At 40.0% G+C, this 23,356-nt stretch overlaps 1 protein-coding gene across 1 annotated transcript in view; it reads right to left on the bottom strand.

The window, feature by feature from the left end:
• Positions 1–21,137, bottom strand: part of eif5b (eukaryotic translation initiation factor 5B) — a 107,939-nt gene extending 86,802 nt beyond the window's left edge. The window contains exons 1-4 of the mRNA XM_078221931.1: positions 20,973–21,137; positions 5,491–5,592; positions 5,312–5,405; positions 3,436–4,084 (exon numbers count right to left, since the gene is read on the bottom strand). Coding sequence (XP_078078057.1) covers positions 3,436–4,084; positions 5,312–5,405; positions 5,491–5,592; positions 20,973–21,007 — 880 coding nt within the window. The 5' untranslated portion in view covers positions 21,008–21,137. The remainder of the gene's footprint in view (positions 1–3,435; positions 4,085–5,311; positions 5,406–5,490; positions 5,593–20,972) is intronic.
• Between the last annotated feature and the right edge of the window lie 2,219 nt (positions 21,138–23,356).

The raw sequence follows: 23,356 nt of genomic DNA, 5'->3' as shown, positions 1-23,356 counted from the left end.
AGATCAACTGGAACAGACTAGCAAAAGGAAATATGGATGTCAGAGACAGATGTCGAACTTTAGGTTTTATGGGGATTTTGAATAACCAGGTATTGCAAGAGTTAAACTGATGCAAGCTCTTACAAATAGCGGTCTCTTCAAAGGTCTAAAACTGACTATTTGAAATTTACATGAGCCAACAAACAATAACCAATTAAATGCCTTTTACTAATTTTCAGTAATAAGCTTTGCTAGAACTTTAATTTAATACTAAGATCAATTTATTTAGTACAGTTTTATTAATTATACTTTATTCCTAAATAAGGTTAAAAACGAGATGTCACAAAAGGGTAACATCCTCACCATGGGGACATAAAATGCTTGGGCTTGGCCACAGATCTTGCTAGGTCCCTTATCAGATAGAATTGGGTACTTGAAAGAGGCATGATTGGATGGATCTTTCCATAGTTATGAATTTTGGGGTATATCCTAATCAGTATGGGTTTATTCTGTGTAGTTGGGCGAGGGAGATTATCGATCCAGGCAGGTGCAGATGTGTATGTAAGTAGGAGAAAAGGGAAACTTTTATGACTATTACCCAAAGATCAATATAATTCTCGATTGTTCTTTGAAAACTGATGTTTGAATACTGTAATAAATGGAGCATCACTTAGGCTTAAATAAAATCATAACTGATCAATATAGAGCCAACTTTGAACCATTGAACATATAGTCCACAGAGACTTCCATTTTTTGTCTTACAGGGAGAAAGTTATAATGATCCCTGGATTCCAATGGCAAATTACAAGAAAAATGCACAAACAAGGATTATATTCCCAGGAATTTGGTAGGTTAATGGCTGACTTGATCAAAGGGTGACCAAGAAACTGATTTTTAAAAAGCGACAAGAGAATATGAATGCAAGCTACTGGAAAACAAAGGTGGATTATAAATGTTTCTTTGAGCATGTGAAGAAGAAAAGATTAGCTAGGGCAAACATGGGCCTATTACTTAGGTGGACGTAGGAGATTTTATACTGGAAAACTAAACAAATAGTTTATATCTGTGTTCACGGAAAAGATATAGAAAATCTCCCAGAAATACAAAGCACCAAGAGACATGTGAAACTGGGGAACTGAAATAAATCAGTATTCGTTAATCAGAGAATTCTGATGGTGCAAAAGGAGGCCATTTGGTCATCTAATCTGCACCGATTCTCCGACAGAGCATCCCACCCAGGCCTTATACCCTTAGCCCCACATATTTACCCTGCTAATCCGCCTAACCTATGCACCTTGGGACACTAATGGGCAATTTACCATGGCCAATCCACCTAACCTGCACATCTTTGGACTGTGGAGGAAACCAGAACATCTAGAGAAAGCCAAGCAGATATGGGAAAAAAGTGCAAACACCACGTAGTCACCCAAGGTCAAAACTGAACCCAGGTCCCTGGCACTGAGGCAGCAATGCTATCATTGTGCCATCCCAGAGATAGTATATGAAAAGTTAATTGGATTGAGGTTGATAAATCCCCTGGATAAGATAAGCCGCATCCCAGAGTATTCAATGATTTTGATCCAATGAGATTGCAGGAATGTAGATTGTGCTGATGCCCTGGAATGGGACTTGAACCAGAACCTTGTGACTCAGAGGAGAGCATTACAAACTGAGCTATAGTTGAGACAATGTGTGCTCTATGATTCTATTTGCAAAACCTAGCATCCTATTATGCTTTATTAGCTGCTTTGTTAACCTGTCCTGCCACCTTCAAAGATTTGCACACAAACAACCCAGGATTATGTTTTTTCAGCTCCTTTAAAATTGTACAATGCAGCATTTACAGCTTCTCAAGCTTTCTACAAAAATACATCACATCACATTTTTTGCATTAAATTTCATCTGCCATATTACTGCCCGTTCCACCAGCCTGCCTATGGCCTCCTAAAGTTAATTACCATCTACCATGTTACTTTGTACACTTGCAAGTTTTGTCTCATCTGAAAATTTTGAAATTGTGCCCTGTACCCCTTCTGGCACACAGGTTAATAAGGCAAGGCAGCATTTTCAACTAGATTGGTGGAGTGCAAATATACACTACCACTCTGTCACAGGCTGCTACATTGTTGATCTCAGCCATAGTGCTGCAGATAATGGGGAAGAAAAGCAAAAGTAGTTATCATCCAAAATCACATTTACTAGTTTCAGATGCAGGTTATATATCTAGTCTCCCTCACAGGGATAACATCATGACTCAAGGAGTTTCTGGAATATGAGATGTTATACAGATTATATAAGTGGAACCATGTCTTCAGCCATCTAGGCTTCAAACTCTCAAATTCCCTTCCAAAACACTCAAAACACTCTGCATAGACTATGACTCTTTAACCAAGTTTTTAAGGACATACATCCCAACATCTCCATATTTGGTTTTGCATCAGTTTTGATCAGACTTTGCTCCAGTGAAGCAGCTTGGCTTTTTTTCCTATGTTAATGGCATTATACTAATGCAAGCTGCTGTTGAACATGTTAAAAAGAGGAATGAGGGGAAAGGAATTGGATAATGGAGAGGTGAAGAGTTAGGAGATACAACAGGAGCAAATAATAAGAGGTGAAGAAGGAATACAGTTAATTGGAGGAAGGCTTTTCAGATGCAATCTAAAAAATAATCAACATTCCGTTATTCAAGCCTATTCCAACATTTAATATCATGGCATGGCTGGCCTTCTACCTCAAATCCACCTTCCCAAACTACCTCCATATTTCTTAATTCATCCAAACATCTATCAATTTCTTTCTTGGAATGCACTCAGCAACTGAATATCCACAACTGAGGAAGAAATTCCAAAAATTCACAACTCTTTGAATGAAGAAATTGCTCCATATCTCAGTCCTAAATGTTCACTCCCTTACTCAGACTGTAATCCCATGATCCAGATTGCCCAGCCAAGGGAAACATTTTCTCAGCCTCTGCCCTGTTGGCCCTTTAAAAATGTCATATTTCAGAGAGATCACCTTTATTCTTCTAATCTCCAGTGAATATAAGTATGGTCTACTCAATCTATCTTCATGAGACAATTCCTTCATTCCATTTGTTACACTCCCCTAGGGCATGCATGTCCTTTCCTAGGCAAGGAGTACAAAAGAGCGGACATTATTCCAAGCGTTGCCTCACCAATTTACTGTATTAACTCTAACTGTATTAAGACTTCTGTACTTTTAGACTCCAATTCCTTTATCACAAGAATAAATATGCAATTTGCATTCTAAATTGCTTGCTGTACCAGCATGGGAACATGGTGGTTCATGTGCAAGGACACTCAAGTCATACTCTGCTTCCAGTGCAACATATTATAAAATGAATACTGTAAGGCAGTGGAATAGTCTGAACTAAAAAGCAAAAAGGTTCAACACCCAACTTTTTACAAATGGAAATCAGATATTTTTTTTAAGTACCTTCTGCGCCTGGAGTATCTTCAATTCCCTTATCATCAGCAGTTGGACTAACATCCATTTTCTCGGATACATTTTTAGAAAGAAGTTCAGTTTCAGCTTTCTGAGGTTTAGATTCCGGCTCCTTTTCCTTTTTGTTTCGGTCAGAGTCATCCTTTTCTTTCTGTTTACGAAGTTTAGCCTTTTCCTCCTCACGCTTCTTGCGTTCCCTTTCTTTCTTTTCTGCTTTCTTTTGCGCAGCTGTTTTTAGTTTGAATCTCGAATCTCCTTCATCTTCCCCTTCACTTTCACCTTTTTTTGGCTGATTATCTTTTTGATTCCTCTTATTCTTAGTGTTTTGAGGAAACTCATCAGATTCCTCATCACTTACTGAATTTGCTTGATGATTCTTAGTTTCGACTTCTTCATCTTCTGAAATCTCTCGTTTTTGCACAAGACTCTGGGAACTCCCTTTAGCCTTCTCCTCTAATTCATCATCATCATCATCATCTGATTGTTCAGATTTTTGCTTTTGACCTTGGGCTTTTGGCCGCCCAGATTCTTCAGCTTCCATTTCATCTTCTTCAAAAGTAGGTTTTGGGACTTTCAGGTTCTTTTTCTTCCGATCTTGCTTTTTATTGACTGGTTCAGATTCATCATCATTATCTTCTTTCTGTTAAAATTTTTTAAAGTTTGAATAAAAAGTTGCATACTCTATTACCGCAAGAAGTGAAAATGAAAATCATGCTTAGCCCTTTCTGAATTCATTAATTGATTTTGCAGGAAGGGTCAAATATTGAGATGGTGCAAGTTTATAATGTGAAATATTATCCTTAACTAAATTCGGAGTATAATTAAGATTTATTACTTGATCCAGAGTGTAGTTTGCAAGTCAAAACGGTTTTTAAAAAATGAGCAGTCTTTAAATTATATAGAGACTAAACACACCTTGCTAGGAAAAGGAGAAAGGCAAATCCATTTTAATTAGGATTAAAATTATCACTAAAGCTCACTATTTAACCATGCAAATATTCCAAAGAGAATGCCAACCGAATTTAACAGCACTTATGGGTATCAGAACAAGTTATAGCAAGGTTTATACAAGCTATAACATTTATCTGGTATCTCTAAACATTCAAGAGCAAAATTAACCTAAGAAATTTAAGAACAAAAAAAGAAAATTAAAGCAGCAAAATAAAAAAGGAACTTAAACAAAAAAACAATAAACCCTTTTAGGATTGTGTGTACTACGGCACCAGAATGTGGTGAATGCATTTAGTCTATTGCTTTGGGGAAGCTCCAATTAAAGGCCAAGTCTTAAGGTAGAGAGAGAGAGAGAAGAGAGAGAGAGAAAGAGAGACAGAAAGAATAGGGGTCGGGCAAAGAGAGAAGAGAACATTTCAGGATGGTTGAAAGGCTGCAATAGGGTTACAGAGATAGTGAGTAAAGGCCATAGAGAGATTTGATCAAAATGTTAAGATTTTTAACACCAAGGTGATGCTGTACTGGGCGCAACATAGGTCAACAAGCACAGAATAATGGATGAGCAGTATTTTTTGCAGGTTGGAATATAGGTAGAGTTTTGAGCTCAACCTTATGGCAGAGTTGGAGGTTGGCCAGGAGAACACTGGAACCGTTATGTCTGGAGTTAACCTGGATCAGGGTTTTAGCAGCAAATAAGCTGGTGCCGAATTGGGTGATGCTAGAGCAAAAGTAGACTAGCTTTGTAATATACAGGTTATGGGATTGGAAACGCAGCATAGGCAACATGTTATATGTCATTATCCAGAACAAAAATATGTGTCGTTTAGTCACTTCATTTGTTATAAAAACACTTCAGAGAAAAAGCTGAAAAAAAAATAAGCTTCTGGAAATATCTAAATCAAAGCTAAACGTTTACATTTGCTTTTGAAGATTTAGCTGTTTCTTTATGATCCTTTGTTCCTTGGATGTCCAGAGAAAGTTCTTCAATTTCTTTTAGTATATCATCTTCCCTGAAATTTAAGAACACACAGGAACTCAACCATTTTGCACAAATGTAAATTTTAAGAATAAAATCAAACCCAAATGAATACATACTCAAAATCTTTTTTCTTCTTTTTGCTAGCTGCTTTCGGTTTGGGAGCTCCTGCTCCCTCAATCTCTGCTGCCAGTGCATCAATGTCAATATCATCCTTGGTGCTAGGATCAAAAGTAGATATACCATTTTTAAAAATAACAATGTCAATGATAAAAGGCATTACAACATGACCCGGGTTCCGACTCTTGCTAGGTGTAATTAGCATTATCCATAAGTGTTAGTCATGTGCATTTAATCTTGGTTACATAAAAATCTTGCTCTCTTTACACAGTATAAACTTGAAGTATCACTATTTAGAAGCAATAGAATTATATACACCTCAAATAATTCAGTACCAATTTTCGCAAAGCTAAGGAAGCTTTAAGTTATTTACCGGTGTCAAAATATTTCTCAAGAAATTTACAACATTTGAAAAGTAATTTTGCTAATTAACAGTGAGGAAATTAAATTCAACTGTTCCATTACCAATGTAGTTTAGGATTTCAAGTTAAATTTTTCATTGAGACACAAGTAATAATACATATATGAACTTTACAGTTTGCACTGCTATACACCAAATAAAAATGTCAAGGTAAAACTGTTTTACCCACATGGAGACACAAGTGTTTCGTTAATACAACTATGTGACTGCAATATTTTTGATTTGTTTTATTATTGTCACATGTATTGGTATACAGTGAAAAGTAATGTTTCTTGCACTTTATACAGACAAAACATACCATTCATAGAGTACGTAGTGGAGAAGGAAAGGAGAGGGTGAAGAATGTGTTAGTATTATAGCTAGGATAAAGAGAAAGATATATAGGTAGGTCCATTCAAAAGTCTGATGGCAGCAGGGAAGAAGCTGTTCTTGAGTCAGTTGGTACTTCAGACTTTTGTATTCTTTTTCCTGACGGAAGAAGGTGGAAGAGAGCATGTCTGTGGTGCGTGGAGTCCTTGATTATGCTGGCTGCTTGTCCAAGGCAGCGGGAAGTGTAGACAAAGTCAATGGATGGGAGGCTGGTTTGGGTGATGTACAGGGCTTTGTTCAATACCCTTTGTAGTTTCTTGCAGTCTCTAACAGATGCTGTTAAACCTGCTGAGATGTTCCAGCATTTTCTGTTTTTGTTACATTTTCCACTTTGTTTTGCATGTACTGTAATCACCAATATTACCAAACTGGCTCCATCAGAGAATTGAATAACCTTAGCAAGCACAACACTGAACTTTCCAACCATTGCTTTTTATATAACTAAAATGTATTTTCACAGTAAATTGCATCCGTCTTCTGCCTCCCATTAACTTATCTACATTCTCCTGAAGTACTTTATAGTCCTCTTCATAGTCTTCCAAACCCTATATTTGTGTAATCAAATTTGAAAACTATTCAGCCCCATGCCCAATTCAAAATATTTTTAACAAACATGGATCAATTTGCATCACTTCTAATCCTGTTCCAATTGAACAACAGCCATTAACCCTTACCTTTTGGCTCCTTTTAACCAACTTTCTATCCTTGCTGCTGAATATATTTGGTAGTAGTCACTTAACTCTACCTATTTTGAAGCACAGTGCCTCATATCCAGTATCCATACAAGGTTCATACAAAGGACGCCTGCTTTCAGTGTAGTGAAATCATTTATATAATTTTATCATGACACTCTCTTCCTGTTGAAGCCCTCCAAATTTATTTCCACCTCTAAGCTTCCAACAACAACAATGATTGCTTTCATTATACAGACATGATTAACATCCAGTGTACATGAGGAAGTAATGCTGAACAATATATGGGATTACAATGTAATTATTACTTAATGTAAATAGTATTATCGGTCTTTTGTTGGGAGCATTCAGCATCTGATGGAAGTGCTGATGGAACATATGTTGAACATAAAGACTCACCTTACAAGTCCCACCCAATTTTCCACCCCCACCTCAAGAACCTGAGATTCAAGTTGCATTGCTGAGTGGTCTAGATCAAAAACATGAATATGGCACTGAAAATCAATCCTGTTTGCTAGACTAGAAAGAAATGAAGAAAGAATAATAGAGCTGCTTGAAAATCAATAATATTGGGCATTTTTTTGTTTTAAGAACTAACTAACCACAGGCTAAGTCAGAATTATCTCTCCGTTATGAATGGAGAAACAGTAGCTGTTTCCACACATTAGAAATTTCAATTTCTTTCATGAGAAAAGGTAAGAGATCTGCTCCAATTCTGAATGTGTATATTTCCATATGAAACATTGCCATAATTGAGTATGAATTATCACTACATTTAAAGGCTGCTGGTGCTCCATAAACAAAGTAATTAATTTGTTTTCTTGGAAAACAGATCACTCACTATTTAGCCAGCCTGACAAATCAAAAGCTAAAACAGAAGCCTTACAATTCGGGCAAGGTTTTGTTATAAATGATGACATTTTCTTCTAAGTACAGCTATGTCAGTTACGTTAAACAGACTTTTAGTGACGGAAACAATCATTTTTTAAAAATATACTGAATCATACAAAATGAACTTTGATTGATTTAATAGACTCTCCTTGACAGCTTGTTGATGGTCAACTGTTTTAATGCAGCTCACTGGCTGAAATTATTAATATCAATGGGAAAGAGGTTTTGGACTTTATCTTGTAATAAATCATTCCATATAAAGTGAAGTCTTGCCACAGAACTGTAGTTGTTTCAGTCTTATGTTGTAGTGCTTTAGAAACAGTAAATTAAATTTTGTTGTGGAAATTGTAGATCATGAGTATTTGATCAGATATCATACATTAAACACAAATTTTATTGTATACTCATGGTAAAGTCCATTGCAAGGGGTTTGATGTAATGCTCAATAAATTAGTTGATCATTTTGTAACTTTAACTTGATATAACTATTTTGATATGAATGGAGTTTTTTCATGATACAGTCATAGAGGTTTACAACATGGAAACAGGCCCTTCAGACCAACTTGTCCATACCGCTCAGTTTTTAATCATTAAGCTAGTTCCAATTGCCCACATTTGGCCCATATCGCTCTGTACCAATCTGACCCATGTATCTGTCTAAATGCTTTTTAAAAGACTATATTGTATCTGCCTCTACTACTACCTCTGGCAGCTCATTCCAGACACTCACCACCCTCTGTGAAAAAATTGTTCCTCTGGACCTATTTGCATCTCCCCCCTTCACCTTAAACATATGCCCTCTAATATTAGGCTCCCCTACCTTTTGGAAAATATGTTGACTATCACTATCAGATTACTCTTAAGCATCCTACGCTTGAGGGAAAAAAGTCCCAATCTATCCAGCCTCTCTTTATAACTCAAACCATCAAGTCCCAGTAGCATTCTAGTAAATCTTTTCCACACTTCTTCTAGTTTAATAATATCCTTTCTATAATAATAACCTACCTCGTCAGATCCCACTTGGAGTACTGTGCTCAGTTCTGGTCGCCTCACTATAGGAAGGATGTGGAAAAGATTGAAAGGGTGCAGAGGAGATTTACAAGGATGTTGCCTGGATTGAGTGGCATGCCTTATGAGGATAGGCTGAGGGAGCTCGGTCTTTTCTCCTTGGAGAGACGTAGGATGAGAGGAGACCTAATAGAGGTGTATAAGATGTTGAGAGGCATAGATCGGGTGGATTCTCAGAGGCTTTTTCCCAGGGTGGAAATGTCTGCTACGAGAGGACACAGGTTTAGGGTGCTGGGGGGCAGGTACAGGGGAGATGTTAGGGGTAAGTTTTTCACACAGAGGGTGGTGGGCGAGTGGAATCGGCTGCCGTCAGTGGTGGTGGAGGCAAACTCAATATGGTCTTTTAAGAGACTCCTGGATGAGTACATGGAGCATAATAGGATGGAGGGTTATAGGTAGGTCTAGAAGGTAGGGATGTGTTCGGCACAACTTGTGGGCCGAAGGGCCTGTTTGTGTTGTAGTTTTTCTATGTTTCTAATAGGGTGACCAGAACTGAACACAATATTCCAAGTGTGGTCTCACCAATGTCTTGTACAACTTCAAGACATCCCAACTCCTGTATTCACTGTTCTGACCAATGAAACCAAACATGCTGAATGCCTTCTTCAGCACCCTGTCCCATCTGTGACTCCACTTTCAAGAAACTATGAACCTGTACCCCTGGATCTCTTCTGTTCTATAACTCTACTCAACACCCTACAATTAACTGAGTAAGTCACGCCCTGGTTCGATCTACCAAAGTGCATTACCTCACATTTATCTAAATTAAACTTCACCTGCCATTCTTCAGCCCACTGGCCCAATTGATCAAGATCCCATTGTAACCCCCTAGATAACCTTTTTCACTGTCCACTATGCCACCAATCTTGGTGTCACCTGCACCTTACTAACCATGCCTCCTAAATTCCCATCCAAATCATTAATATAAATGACAAATAACAATGGACTCAACATTGATCCCTGAGGCACACTGCTGGTCACAGGCCTCCAGTTTGAAAAGCAACCTTCTGTCTTCGATCATCAAGCCAATTTTGTATCCAATTAGTCACTTCAACCTGGATCCTGTGAGATTTAACCTTATGCAGCAACCTACCATTGCATTATGTACCTACTAGCATTATCGTATTAAATATTTTAAAAAGGTTTTGTAACAGTGCTTTGTGGGCATCTTGGGTTTTGCCATCTATTCAATACATCTCAATTTTGTGCATTTATTAGTTTTCAAATATTGCACAGGTCATAATAAAAATAAACAATTTTAATTAGGTGCATGCTGAAATACTATTAAATTAATACCTTATTCAAAGGACAGTAACTTTTAGTAAAAGTAAGATGCTTAAATAATGCAACCTCAGTATCCAAATTAACACCTATTTAAACTTCCTATTTCAGCAACAGCTCTGATAAAGCGTCATCCAGACTAGAAACGTTACCTCTACTCTCTCTCCACAGATGCGGTCAGACCTGCTGAGATTTTCCAGCATTTTCTGTTTTTGTTTCAGATTCCATCATCCGCAATAATTTTGATTTAATACTGTCACATGTATTGGGATACAGTGAAAAGTATTGTTTCTTGCATGCTATTCAGACAAAACATGCAATTCATAGAGTACAGAATTGTAGAATCCCTACAGTACACAAGGGAGAAGGAAAGGATAGGGTGCAGAATATACTGTTGCAGTTACAAATAGGACGAAGAAAAGAACAGCTTAATATATGATAGGTTCATCCAAGTCTGATGGCAGCAGCAAAGAAACTGTTCAAATCGGTTGGTACATGATCTTAGACTTTTGTATCTTTCCCGAAGGAAGAAAGTATGTCTGGGGTGCATGGAATTCTTGATTATGTTGGTTGCTTTTTCGAGGCAGCGGAAAGTATAGACAGAATCAATGGATGGGAGGTTGGTTTGCTTGATGGACTGGGCTACGTTCACAACCCTTAGTAGTCTCTTGTGGTCTTGGTCAGAGCAGGAGCCATACCAAGTTGTGATACATCTGGAAAGGATGCCTTTTTTTATTCACTCATAGGACATGACTGTTGCTGGCTGGCCAGCATTTATTGCCCATCCCTAGTTGCCCAAGGGCAGTTGAGGGTCAACCACATTGTTGTGGCTATGGAGTCACACGTAGTCCAGACCAGGTAAGGATGTCAGATTTCTTTCCCTGCAGAACTTTAGTGAGCCAGATGGGCTTTTCCAACAATCAACAATGGTTTCATGGTCATCAGTAGATTCTTAATTCCAGGTATAGAACATAGAACATAGAAAGCCACAGCACAAACAGGCCCTTCGGCCCACAAGTTGCGCCGATCACATCCCCACCTCTAGGCCTATCTATAGCCCTCAATCCCATTAAATCCCATGTACTCATCCAGAAGTCTCTTAAAAGACCCCAACGAGTTTGCCTCCACCACCACCGACGTCAGCCGATTCCACTCACCCACCACCCTCTGAGTGAAAAACTTACCCCTGACATCTCCTCTGTACCTACCCCCCAGCACCTTAAACCTGTGTCCTCTCGTAGCAACCATTTCAGCCCTTGGAAATAGCCTCTGAGAGTCTACCCTATCCAGACCTCTCAACATCTTGTAAACCTCTATCAGGTCACCTCTCATCCTTCGTCTCTCCAGGGAGAAGAGACCAAGCTCCCTCAACCTATCCTCATAAGGCATGCCCCCCAATCCAGGCAACATCCTTGTAAATCTCCTCTGCACCCTTTCAATGGCTTCAACATCTTTCCTGTAATGAGGTGACCAGAACTGCGCGCAGTACTCCAAGTGGGGTCTAACCAGGGTCCTATAAAGCTGCAGCATTATCCCCCGACTCCTAAACTCAATCCCTCGATTAATGAAGGCTAGTACGCCGTACGCCTTCTTGACCGCATCCTCCACCTGCGAGGCCGATTTAAGAGTCCTATGGACCCGGACCCCAAGGTCCTTCTGATCCTCTACACTGCTAAGAATGGTACCCTTCATATTATACTGCTGCTTCATCCCATTGGATCTGCCAAAATGGATCACCACACACTTATCCGGGTTGAAGTCCATCTGCCACTTCTCCGCCCAGTCTTGCATTCTATCTATGTCTCGCTGCAACTTCTGACATCCCTCCAAACTATCCACAACACCACCTACCTTGGTGTCGTCAGCAAACTTACCAACCCATCCCTCCACTTCCTCATCCAGGTCATTTATGAAAATGACAAACAGCAAGGGTCCCAGAACAGATCCCTGGGGCACTCCACTGGTCACTGACCTCCATGCAGAGAAAGACCCCTCCACAGCCACTCTCTGCCTTCTGCAGGCAAGCCAGTTCTGGATCCACAAGGCAACAGCCCCTTGGATCCCATGCCCTCTCACTTTCTCAAGAAGTCTTGCATGGGGGACCTTATCGAACGCCTTGCTGAAGTCCATATAGACCACATCCACTGCTCTTCCTTCGTCAATGTGTTTGGTCACATTTTCAAAGAACTCAACCAGGCTCGTAAGGCACGACCTGCCCCTGACAAAGCCGTGCTGACTACTTTTGATCATACTAAACTTCTCTAGATGATCATAAATCCTGTCTCTCAGGATCCTCTCCATCAACTTACTAACCACTGAGGTTAGACTCACCGGTCGGTAATTTCCCGGGCTGTCCCTGTTCCCTTTCTTGAATATAGGGACCACATCTGCAATCCTCCAATCCTCCGGAACCTCTCCCGTCTCCATCGACGATGCAAAGATCATCGCCAAAGGCTCCGCAATCTCCTCCCTCGCCTCCCACAGTAACCTGGGGTACATCCCATCCGGTCCCGGCGACTTACCAACCTTGATGCCATTCAATAGTTCCAACACATCCTCTTTCTTTATGTCCACATGCTCGATCCTTTCTGTCCACCGCAAACCAGCAGTACAACCACCCAGATCCCTTTCCACCGTGAATACCGAGGTAAAGTATTCATTAAGCAGCTCCGCCATTTCTAACGGTTCCGCACAAACTTTTCCCCCTTCACCTTTTAAGGGTCCTATGCCTTCACATCTCATCCTTTTACTCTTGACATATTTGTAGAAAGCCTTGGGATTCTCCTTAATCTTACCCGCCAAGGCCTTCTCATGACCCCTTCTCGCTCTCCTAATTTCCTTCTTAAGCTCCTTCCTACATCCCGTATACTCCTCTAAATCCTTAACACCTCCTAGCTCTCTGAACCTTCTGTACGCCTCTCTTTTCTTATTCACCAGGTTCATCACAACCTTCGTGCACCACGGTTCCCGTACCCTACCAACACCCCCCTGTCTCATCGGAACGTTGTCATGCAGAGCTCCAGACAAACATTCCTTGAAAATCCTCCACTTTCCTTCGGTACTTTTCCCCAAGAATGCCTCCTTCCAATTTACCCGTCTAATTTCCTCCCTGATGACACTGTATTTCCCTTTACTCCAGAGAAACACTTTCCTAGCCTGCCTGATCCTATCTCTTTCCAATGCTATCGTGAAGGAGATAGAATTATGATCGCTATCCCCAAGATCTTTAATTGAATTCAAATTCCACCATCTGCCGTGGCAGGATTCGAACCCGGGTTCAGAAAACATTAACTGATTCTCTGGAATAATAGTCTAGCGATAATACCACTAGGCCATTGCCTCCCCTTGTGCACCTGGAAAAATGGGCGAGAGTCATAGCAGATATGTTAAATTTCCTTAGCTTCCTATGAAAGTAGAAGCGTTGGAGGGCTTTCTTAACCACAGCATCAGCATGGAGGGGCCAGGACTGATTTTTGGTGATTTGAACACCTAGAAACTTGAAGCTCTCGACCATTTCCACTTCATCCCTGTTGATGCAGACAGGGACATGGCCTCCACAACGTTTCCTGAAGTCAACGACCATCTCTTTTGTTTTACTGACATTGAGAGATTATTGTCATTGCACCATTTCACCAAATTCTCTATCTCTTTCCAGTACTCCATCTTGTCATTGTTTTAGATACAACCCACTATGGTGGTGTCATCTGCAAACTTAAAAATGGAGTTGGAGTGGAATTTGGCCACGCAGTCATAAGTGTATAAGGAGTAGAGCAAGGGGCTGACGATAAAGCCTTGAGGGTTATCGTGCAGGAAGTGTCGTTACCTATCCTTGACTGATTGTGTTCTGTGGGTTAGAAAGTTTAGGATCCAGTCGCAGAGGGAGGAGCCAAGCCCTAGGCCACCGAGTTTAGAGATAAGTTTTGTTGGGATAATAGTGTTGAAGGCTGAGCTGTAGTCAATAAATACAAGTCTGACATAAGTGTCCTTGTTATCCTGGGTTGAGTGTATGACCAGCGAGATGGCATCTGCTGTGGACCTGTTGCAGCAATAAGTGAACTGGAGTGAATCCAGGCAATCTGGCTTTTATTTTAAATTTCCTGTTTGGTTTGTTGCCAAGAGTATTTTTCTCAACTTCTGAAAACTGCCAGTTTGAAAAAAAAATGCTAATTTACACTTCCACCACCTCAAGAATTAATACCTCTCAGCTTCGGGCTTGAGTCTAGAGATTATTTTATGGTGTTCCTAACAGCACTGTGCGTGTGTGTACACCTGAGACTGCAGCGGTTCAAAAAGGCAACTCACCACCACCTTCTCTAAGGAAAGCTAGGGTTGGGAAATAAATGCTGGCCGAGCCAGCAATGCCCAAATCCCATGAATGAATTTCAAAAAAAAACACAGGTATTATATAAAAGAACGTTTGTGTTATTGGTTTTCTGTTCCCACTGAAAGAATGTCATGACCTTGATGTCAAATCCCTCTATATTCTTGTTCTGCTTCCTCTGAGTAATATTCTCCAGCTATTTGTCTCCACACCGGGCATCTTGGACTGCTTTGACATTAATGGTTCTTTCAATAGTCATTCCTTCCACTTTGCCATGAAGTCACTCTCTTGTCACGACATTCCTCTGCATTTCTTTTTCCTTTCATTTCTCTCCATGCCTTCAAAAGTCTTCTATATACCTTTAACTTTTGCAATACCATGGGTTTCCCTGCCCCTGAAATAGATGCTCATTGTCCTGCGAAAAGTCAACTGGTGTTAAATACTGAAACATTTATTTTGTAAATAAGAGGAATAATTTTGTAACCAAAATGAAAGTCGCTTGTTCCCACACTCCCAATATCCTAACATCATGCAACATCAATAAATGGTAACAAAGTTCAAGCTTAGAGAAATATGTTACTTCCACATCTCATAGGTGGACAACAAAAGGAATTTGTCACCGTAAGGACAAACACACATTAACGTACTCAGCGTCACTACCCCCTTCAATTCAGCATGCTTATTGTAATTTTCAATGTAACCAAAGATAATTCTGGTTTCCACCGAAAAGTGAATTAGATTATCTCAAACTTGTAAAAATCTGCTTCAGAAAATATCTGGCTGTAATTTGTGCAAGAATTGCAAAGTGCTTCTGTTGATAAATGACAACAGTAAAGCATGTGCTCACAAATAATTTATTCATCTGAAATAAAAACATAGAAATCAGGAAGGTTCTAGACCTGATCTCCATTTATACTGCTATTGTTGATTTCAGTTGGGGTATCAGCAGGATCACTACAAATGGGTTCAATGCCTCCAACTCAAAAGCCAAAATATCAGTTGGGATTTCCACTCCCATGCGCTGGGAACAGCACGTGTGGTGCACGTTCCTCTTCCTTCCCTTCTCCACCAGTCATGACTTTTACAGCAAATGAAGTACTTTTCATAGGCACTGTCACTGTTGCACTGTATGAAACACAGCTGTAAATGCGTGTGCAATAAGGTTCCAAAAATAGCAGTTAATGGCCAGATAATCTGTTTTAGTGACATTAATTTAGGGTTTATTATTGGAAGGACAAGGGCCATGCTTTCCTGTACTCGTCAAATAGTGCTTTTGGATCTTTTACATCCTCCTGAGAGGACAAAAGGAGCCTCAGTTTAATGTTTCATCCCAAATACAACAGCTCCTACAGTGCAGCACTGCCTCAGTCCTGCTCTGAAGGGCCAGCCAAGATTCGTGCTCAAGTCTGTGGGACTTGAACCCACTTCAACCTTTTGAAGATTTTACAGATTTTACAGATCACCATTGAAAATCTGAAGAGGATATAGTAAACAAAATGCAAGGACAGGTATAAATTGGGCGGCACAATGGTTAGCATTGCTGCCTCGCAGTGCCAGGGACCCAGGTTCATTTCCCGGCTTGGGTCACTGTCTGTCTGCACATTCTGCATGGGTTTCCTCCAGGTGCTTTGGTTTCCTTCCACAATCGGAAAGGCATGCTGGTTAGCTGCACTGGCCATGCTAAATTCTCCCTCAGTGTACCCGAACCGGAGCCAGAATGTGGCGATCTTCACAGTAACTTCATTGCAGTGTTAATGTAAGCCTACTTGTGACATTAATAAATAAACTTTAAATTTCTAGCATAATTCTCTTTTTGATACCGAAGTTAATTTCCCCACCAGACCATGGAAAGCTATCACTTAAAGCTTTCTTTGTTGATCTTAACTCAATCATTTGTCCACAAAAGAAGTTATCATACTTAATAAGTAACTTTTAAAAAAAACTGGAGCTTAGAAATACATTGCAATGCTCATATTCACATTTAGTGTTAACTTGTTTGGAAACAAGGCCAAAATTACAGAATACCCTATCATGAGTAGCAAAATTTTCAAATCATCAATAGCCTGAAAAATAAATTATATCCAACCAAAACACCAAGTTTTAAATCGGAGATGCACCAGCAAATTTGATAATATCACTGTAAACTAGAACTGACACAAAAACTTGAAACTTAAGTCAACTAGTCTCCATCCACCTCTTTCACCTGACTGAACTTGTTCTCTCATTGAAAAATTTGTCTGTTACCTCTTTTCAAACCCTCAAAATAAAAGCTATTGATACCAGTACCCATATGCCTGTCTTTTTGTTGGGTATGCGGAATATTAAATGTTCTAGTCCTACTTGGACACCCTCCCCCAACTCTTTTTTCAGGTACATTAATTGTTGTATTGATGTTGCTTCCTGCTCTTGCCCAGAATTGGAAAACTTCACGAACTTTGTTTCCAAATTTCCATCCTTCTCTCAACTTCACAGGGTTCATCACCAATTTCTTGACCTTTTTTATATATTCTTTCATGGGACATGGCATTGGTGGCAAGGCGAGCATTTGTTGCAAATCCCTAAATTTCCCTCGACCCGAGTGGCTTGCTTGGCCATTTCAGAGGGCAATTGAGAGTCAAACCACACTGCTGTGGGTCTAAAGTCACATATGGGCCAGACCAAGTAAGGAGGGCAGATTGCTTTCCCTAAAGAACATTAGTGAAACAGATGAATTTTATTCATGACAATTTATGATCATTCCATGGTCACCATTACTCAGACTAGTTTTCAATTTTGGATTAATTAATTGAATTGAAATTCTACCATGGTGGGATTTGAAACCATGTTGCCAGAGCATTAGCCTGGGCCTCTGAATTACCAGTCCAGTGACAGCACCATTATGCCACCATCTTGGTCATCTGCATTTCTGAGGGCAGGTTAACAACAAATATTCATGATAACCCCACTGACTCCCACAGCTACCTTGACACAATTCCTTACACAGTGCACCCTGGAAGATTCCATTCCATGCTCCCAATTTCACCATTACATCTGTTTGGATGATGCAATCCTTCATAACAGCACTTTAGATAGGAGTCTTCCTTTTTCCTCATCCAAGGATTCCCCTCCACAGTGCTTGACAGGGCCCTTGATTGTGTCTGACCCATTTTCCACCCTTCTGCTCTCAGTCCTTTCCACCTCTCTGAAAACTATGTCAGAGTTCACCTGGTCCTAACCCTGCACGTAACTAGTCTCTGTATTCAACAGATGATCCTCTGCCATTTCTGCCACTTCCACCAAACACATCTTTCCCTCCCCTCTCCTTTCTGCATTCTGAAGGGACTGTTCCCTCCACAACTGTCTAGTTCACTCCTCAAATCACCCTAACATTCATTTTCCCTTCCTTTGGAACCTTTCCAAGCAAAGAGAACACTTGCTTTTCTATCTTCTGTTTCCTCACTATCCACGATCCTAAAGACTTCTTCCTGCCAGGTGAAGCAACAATTTATTTGTACTTTTTTCACTTTGGTATATTGCATTCACTGCTCACAATGCAGTCTCCTCGACACAGACGACCAAACAGACATAGATTGGGTGGATGCTTTGTAGAACACCACTATTTAGTTTACAAGCACGACCGTGAGCTTTCAATGGCCTACCATTTTAATCTTCCACCTTACTCCTGCACTGATATATCTATCCTCAGCCTACCACAATGTTTCCAATGAAGCTCATAGCAAATTCAAGTACCTTATCATTCGATTAGGCACTTGACAGCTTTCTGTATTCAACATTTGGCTCAACAATTTCAGACCATAATCTCTTGCATTCCCATTGTGTTTAGTTTTCTTTTCATTTTTTTTTCTGTTTTGCATTCAGATGGCAGCTGTTCATTATTCAAACCATTCACACCTCCTGTGCGCTCATATTTTGTTTTACTTATCCCATTACCTCTCTCTTTGGCTCTGTCCCTTCAACTCTTCTGTCATTTAATGTCTCCCATCTCACACTTTCCTTTCTGTTCTTTTTTTACCCTCCCCATTTCACTCCTTAAAAGCTATTAACATTCCTAACTTTCTTGGTTTTGATGATGGAGTTAGCATTTCAGGTTGTGACCTGTTCCTCTCTTCAAAGATGCTGCCTGACATACTGGATATTTCAAGTGTTTATTTCAGATTTCCAGCATCCACTGTATTTTGCTTTTGTGTTTGAAACTCAGCACATCTGATATATATTTTTTTAAATCAAGATTGTTCTTTCATGCACCCTTCTCCCTTGCTTCGGGTTTCCTGATCTATACACAGACAAACAGTTTTTCTCACTGTCCTTTCCTCACACTCATTCCTTTTACAAACACCATATATTCACCTTTCCCACTAGTCCACTTTCTGCACTGAATCTCATTATGTCTAATGGCTAATAGTAACAACTTGTCTCATAGAGTTGACCCAATACATTTTATCTGGAATTTACGTATTCATTTTTGGTTAAAAAAGGACATGTGCTGCAAAGCTGAGCTTGTGGTGGTTGTGATGGTGTTGGGAGTGCCTGCTTCATGACTAGTTTGTTTCAAAGTGCAATGTGCAATTCGGTCCAGCTGCGAGATCTGGCACAAGAGCAAAAATTAAGCAATAATGACGAGTTCAACTTTCTGGCTAACTCAGAAAGCAAGATTTTCTGGGCTAATTTATGTTTTACATACCAGGAATGAATGCATGATAGATGCAAGAAACTTCACTTAAGTGTGAATTGCATTGGACCATTCCTGCTGATCAAGTAATGCAAAGGTGAAATTAATTAATATTTAAACATCTTGATGGAGGAAAATATTCCATGGATGTACTAATAAGAGGTACAGCAAAAGTGACCAGGAGATTAATTATACAACGGAAAAATAATTTTCAAAGCTGTACTTGTAAAAGAAAATCTTAATCAAACAGAAATACCTGCACTTTCAATAGTATTTTCATTCTTGGGAACTGGATGGTGAAAGATCCAATTAGTAATCCCTACAGATTTTCTATTCCTTTCATTAAGCACCATAGAAAGCATTCTTTCTGGTTGTATCACAGCTTGGTATGGCTCCTGCTCTGTCCAAGACCACAAGGAACTACAAAAGGTGACGAATGTAGCCCAATCCATCACGCAAACCAGCCTCCCATCCATTGACTCAGTCTATACTTCCCACTGCCTCGGCAAAGCAGCCAGCATAATTAAGGACCCCACGCACCCCGGACATTCTCTCTTCCACCTTCTTCCTTTGGGAAAAAGATACAAAAGTCTGAGGTCATGTACCAACCAACTCAAGAACTGCTTCTTCCCTGCTGCTGTCAGACTTTTGAATGGACTTGCCTTGCATAAAGTTGATCTTTCTCTACACTCTAGCTATGACTGTAACACTACATTCTGCACTCTCTCATTTCCTTCTCTATGAACAGTATGTTTTGTCTGTATAGCGCACAGAAACAATACTTTTCACTGTATCCCAATACATGTGACAATAATAAATCAAATCAAAGTGTTACAGGAAAATTGAAATGTGGGCAAGATTCAGAAAAAGACAAATCTAATTGGATACTTGCTTTTACTCACCCTAAATACTTTTTTGATATGTGCTTGGCATACTAAAGGTTTTATTTAGTATACCCACATTTTTTTAAGTTCGAGTTTTTTGATTATATTCAGGCTTATGTGTAATCAATGCACTCACTGAAGGTCCAGGCTCCAAAAGCAAATAAATAAGTTCAAGGCAATATAAACAGCCATCTTCTGACAAAGATTTGTAACTGTTGCTATAATGAAGGAGTTGTGTTACATTCAATACTATCATATGATCAGTGACTTATTTTAAGATCAGAGCCCAGAAGTCACTGTTAGTAAAAAAAAATTTGATTGACTACTTCACATATTCAGAGTGCCTGTGCTTGCTACCTTGGCAAGAATGTTTAGCCACTTAAAATCAGTTATGATTCAAACGTATATTTAAAATTCTGCATCAAAAATGCACAAAACAGTGTAGCATTTTCTGGCATATGGCCCTTGACCTCTTTATAGAAAAAAATCACGACATACGTTACATCGACTTCTAAAATTACGAATATACTGGATAGAAGTCGCATGTAGAAGCAAAATTCTGAACCTTTAAAGAATCAGCAGGTCCAGGAGGTAAATAAATGAGTGTCAGCGAGGGAAGGGTGAGAACAGGGCCTCGAATTCTCCCATTTCCACAAAACGAATGAACGTTAGGCACAATTAGAAGCAGGCCAGTCCAGTCTGTCAGTCTTGCGTCATGTTAGTGATAGATAGAAACCTGGTTTTCTCTAGACTCGAGCAGGAGCCTGAGCAGGTCCGGCCAGCGGCCTAGGCAAGCAACAGCTTCCATAACGTGCTTCCTCCCCTCTGCGACAACAGCTCCGAACTACACTGAACAAACAGAGCTGCGGGCAGCCCAACACTCACTTGTTCTCGCTCTTGTTTTTCTGTTTCTTTCCCATCTTTTTTTCCTCGCCCTCTTTCCTCACTCACTCTGTCACTGTTTAAAATCTCTTTCAGACATATGGTAGTTGCCTAACTCTGCGCCTGCGCGACGACGTGTTGACGCGTCGCATGAGCTGCTCTCTGAGTGGTTGCGGCCGGCCGCCGCCTCCACCTGTCGGCGCCAGCTGTCAATCAGCTGGTGCGGAAGCAGAGAGTGTGCAGAGCAGCCAATACTGCACAAAGCCAGGCTGGAGAGAGGGAGTCCACACAAACATAGCGTGTCGCTTCCATCCTATTTTAATGCTAATTGTTTTACAAAGGGGATTCTGACACATTTTCCTCCCGGGGGGTGGGAACAAATGTCCAAAAGAGAAAAAGTCATTTTCCTTTTTTTTAAATGAGAAAATTGGCCCCTACCTTCGGTGTCAAATCTGCACCTTCAATGTTGAATTTTACTCTCCTTTTGCATTCAAATGAGGTAAACTTTGCAAGAAATATTAGCATTATTTTCTCATTCGATACATTGTAGATAGAATACAGTTTATTTACCCTAACAAATGGCTACAGTTGACCTACTATTTCCTTTATTTAAACTGTGACTTTGTATTAATAATATTTAATACTGGAAACTATTTGAGGAATTGCAATTTTTGTAATATTCGATATTGATTGATTCAGACAAGGTAACATTTATTGTCCATCCCTAGTTGCCTTGAGATGCTGACTTTTTGTTGATCTTTGTGATGAGGGTGCTAGACTCTTGTGCCTCGTTGATGGTTGAGTTTTTGAGCTATCTAGAGATAAGCCAGTCATCTAGAATAACTAGCTTCTTCGGTGCGCCTGTTGTCAGTTTTGATATAGCCGACCCTTTTAATTATTTGGTCACTGTTGATCTCGAGGTGTTGATGGTGGGAGGTCTGTGTTGTTGAAGGTCAGAAAGAGGTGGATAGGATTTATTTTCTGTTTGAGATACTAACCAGCTGCTATGTATGCAATTCCTCTTATTTATTAGTCCAGGATACTGTTCAAACCCTGTCGGTAACTGTGAATGGAGTTTTGAAATCAGTGAACATTGCCACTCCTAATCTTATTAATCAGAGGGCAGTGAGGAAGTAAGAGATATTTTGGTTCAAGATTCTATCCCTGCTGCAATTGTATTCTTCATTTGATGGTCAGATAGAACTAAGTTTATTTTATTTAAGTTTGTTAGTGTCACAAGTAGGCTTACATTAACACTGCAATGAAGTTACTGTGAAAATTTTGGTAGGGTTGCTTTGTGTCACACTCGGTGTGATGCTGCCTTGATGTTGAGGATAGTGAGTTCCATCTTTCAGGCCAACTATTGATCTTGTTACTTAAAACTACGATGTGAGCAAGAGCAAAACCATACGGTGGTCATTGAAATTTTGCTTATTTCTGCAGCCTTTGTGAACTGCAATTTGACAGACACTTGATAATGTTCAGGAGCTGTGTTTTATTTAATTTCAAGAAGTTTCACAGCAGTTTTTTTGTTGTTTGTTATTCCAAGCTACCCAATAGAAAGTCTTTCTATCTCTAACCCAATTCTAGTTACTCAGTAACCTATACTTTGTTGTACCTGTTAATTCTCAGATACTTTCGACCAGTTTGCTTACTCTAAGGTTTTACTCTGGTGCCCTTATTTGCAAGATGGACAAAGGACAAACACAAGTAAAGGTTCAACAAGTTTATTAATAATAACACTATTAACCCTTAAATTACCCACATAAAACAAGAGGATACCCTAGATTCAAGTATACTACCCGCAAAGATGGCTTGGTTAAACTGCAGGCTTGATACTTTGAGTCCCTCTGGTCCGTCGTCACAAAGGTGAGTCTCGATGGCAGCTTCTTCCTTCCTTCTCTGGTCAGTCTTCCAGATGGTCAAGTTCACCTCCTTCGTCAAGTCTTCACTGCTGGTGTGTCTGAAAATGTGTCCCTTTATCCCCCTGCCTGCCTTTCCAAAAACTTCTCTGGCTTCCAGCCAATGAGGTCCCAGGAGGGGGTTCCAATACCCAGTGGGTTTCTTGACGTCTGCCTGACAGGACACCAGGGTCCGCCCCCAGGTGTTCATCTCCATGCTGTTGCTTACATGTAACCTGTTTTCAGATAAGCTAACTGCAGGAACTCTTGGTGACAGAAAGTCTGGCCCGATCTGGGCTTCTAACAATAGGCCGGTGCATTTCAATGGGGTGCAATGATCTCCTGCTAAGTATCAGTAGAGTGCAACGACCTTTGATGGGTGATTGATGGGTCAGGCCCAGACATGTTTGTGTATTTGTACAATTGGCCTGCCCGAGGTTTGACTGTGTTTGATTTTAATATGCCCAATTCTTTAATTTAGGATAT

The sequence above is a fragment of the Mustelus asterias genome, chromosome 10 (genome assembly GCF_964213995.1).
Source record: "Mustelus asterias chromosome 10, sMusAst1.hap1.1, whole genome shotgun sequence".
Lineage (NCBI taxonomy): Eukaryota > Metazoa > Chordata > Chondrichthyes > Carcharhiniformes > Triakidae > Mustelus > Mustelus asterias.
The sequence above is the reverse complement of the archived record's forward strand: the minus strand, read 5'-3'. Positions and strand labels throughout refer to the sequence as shown.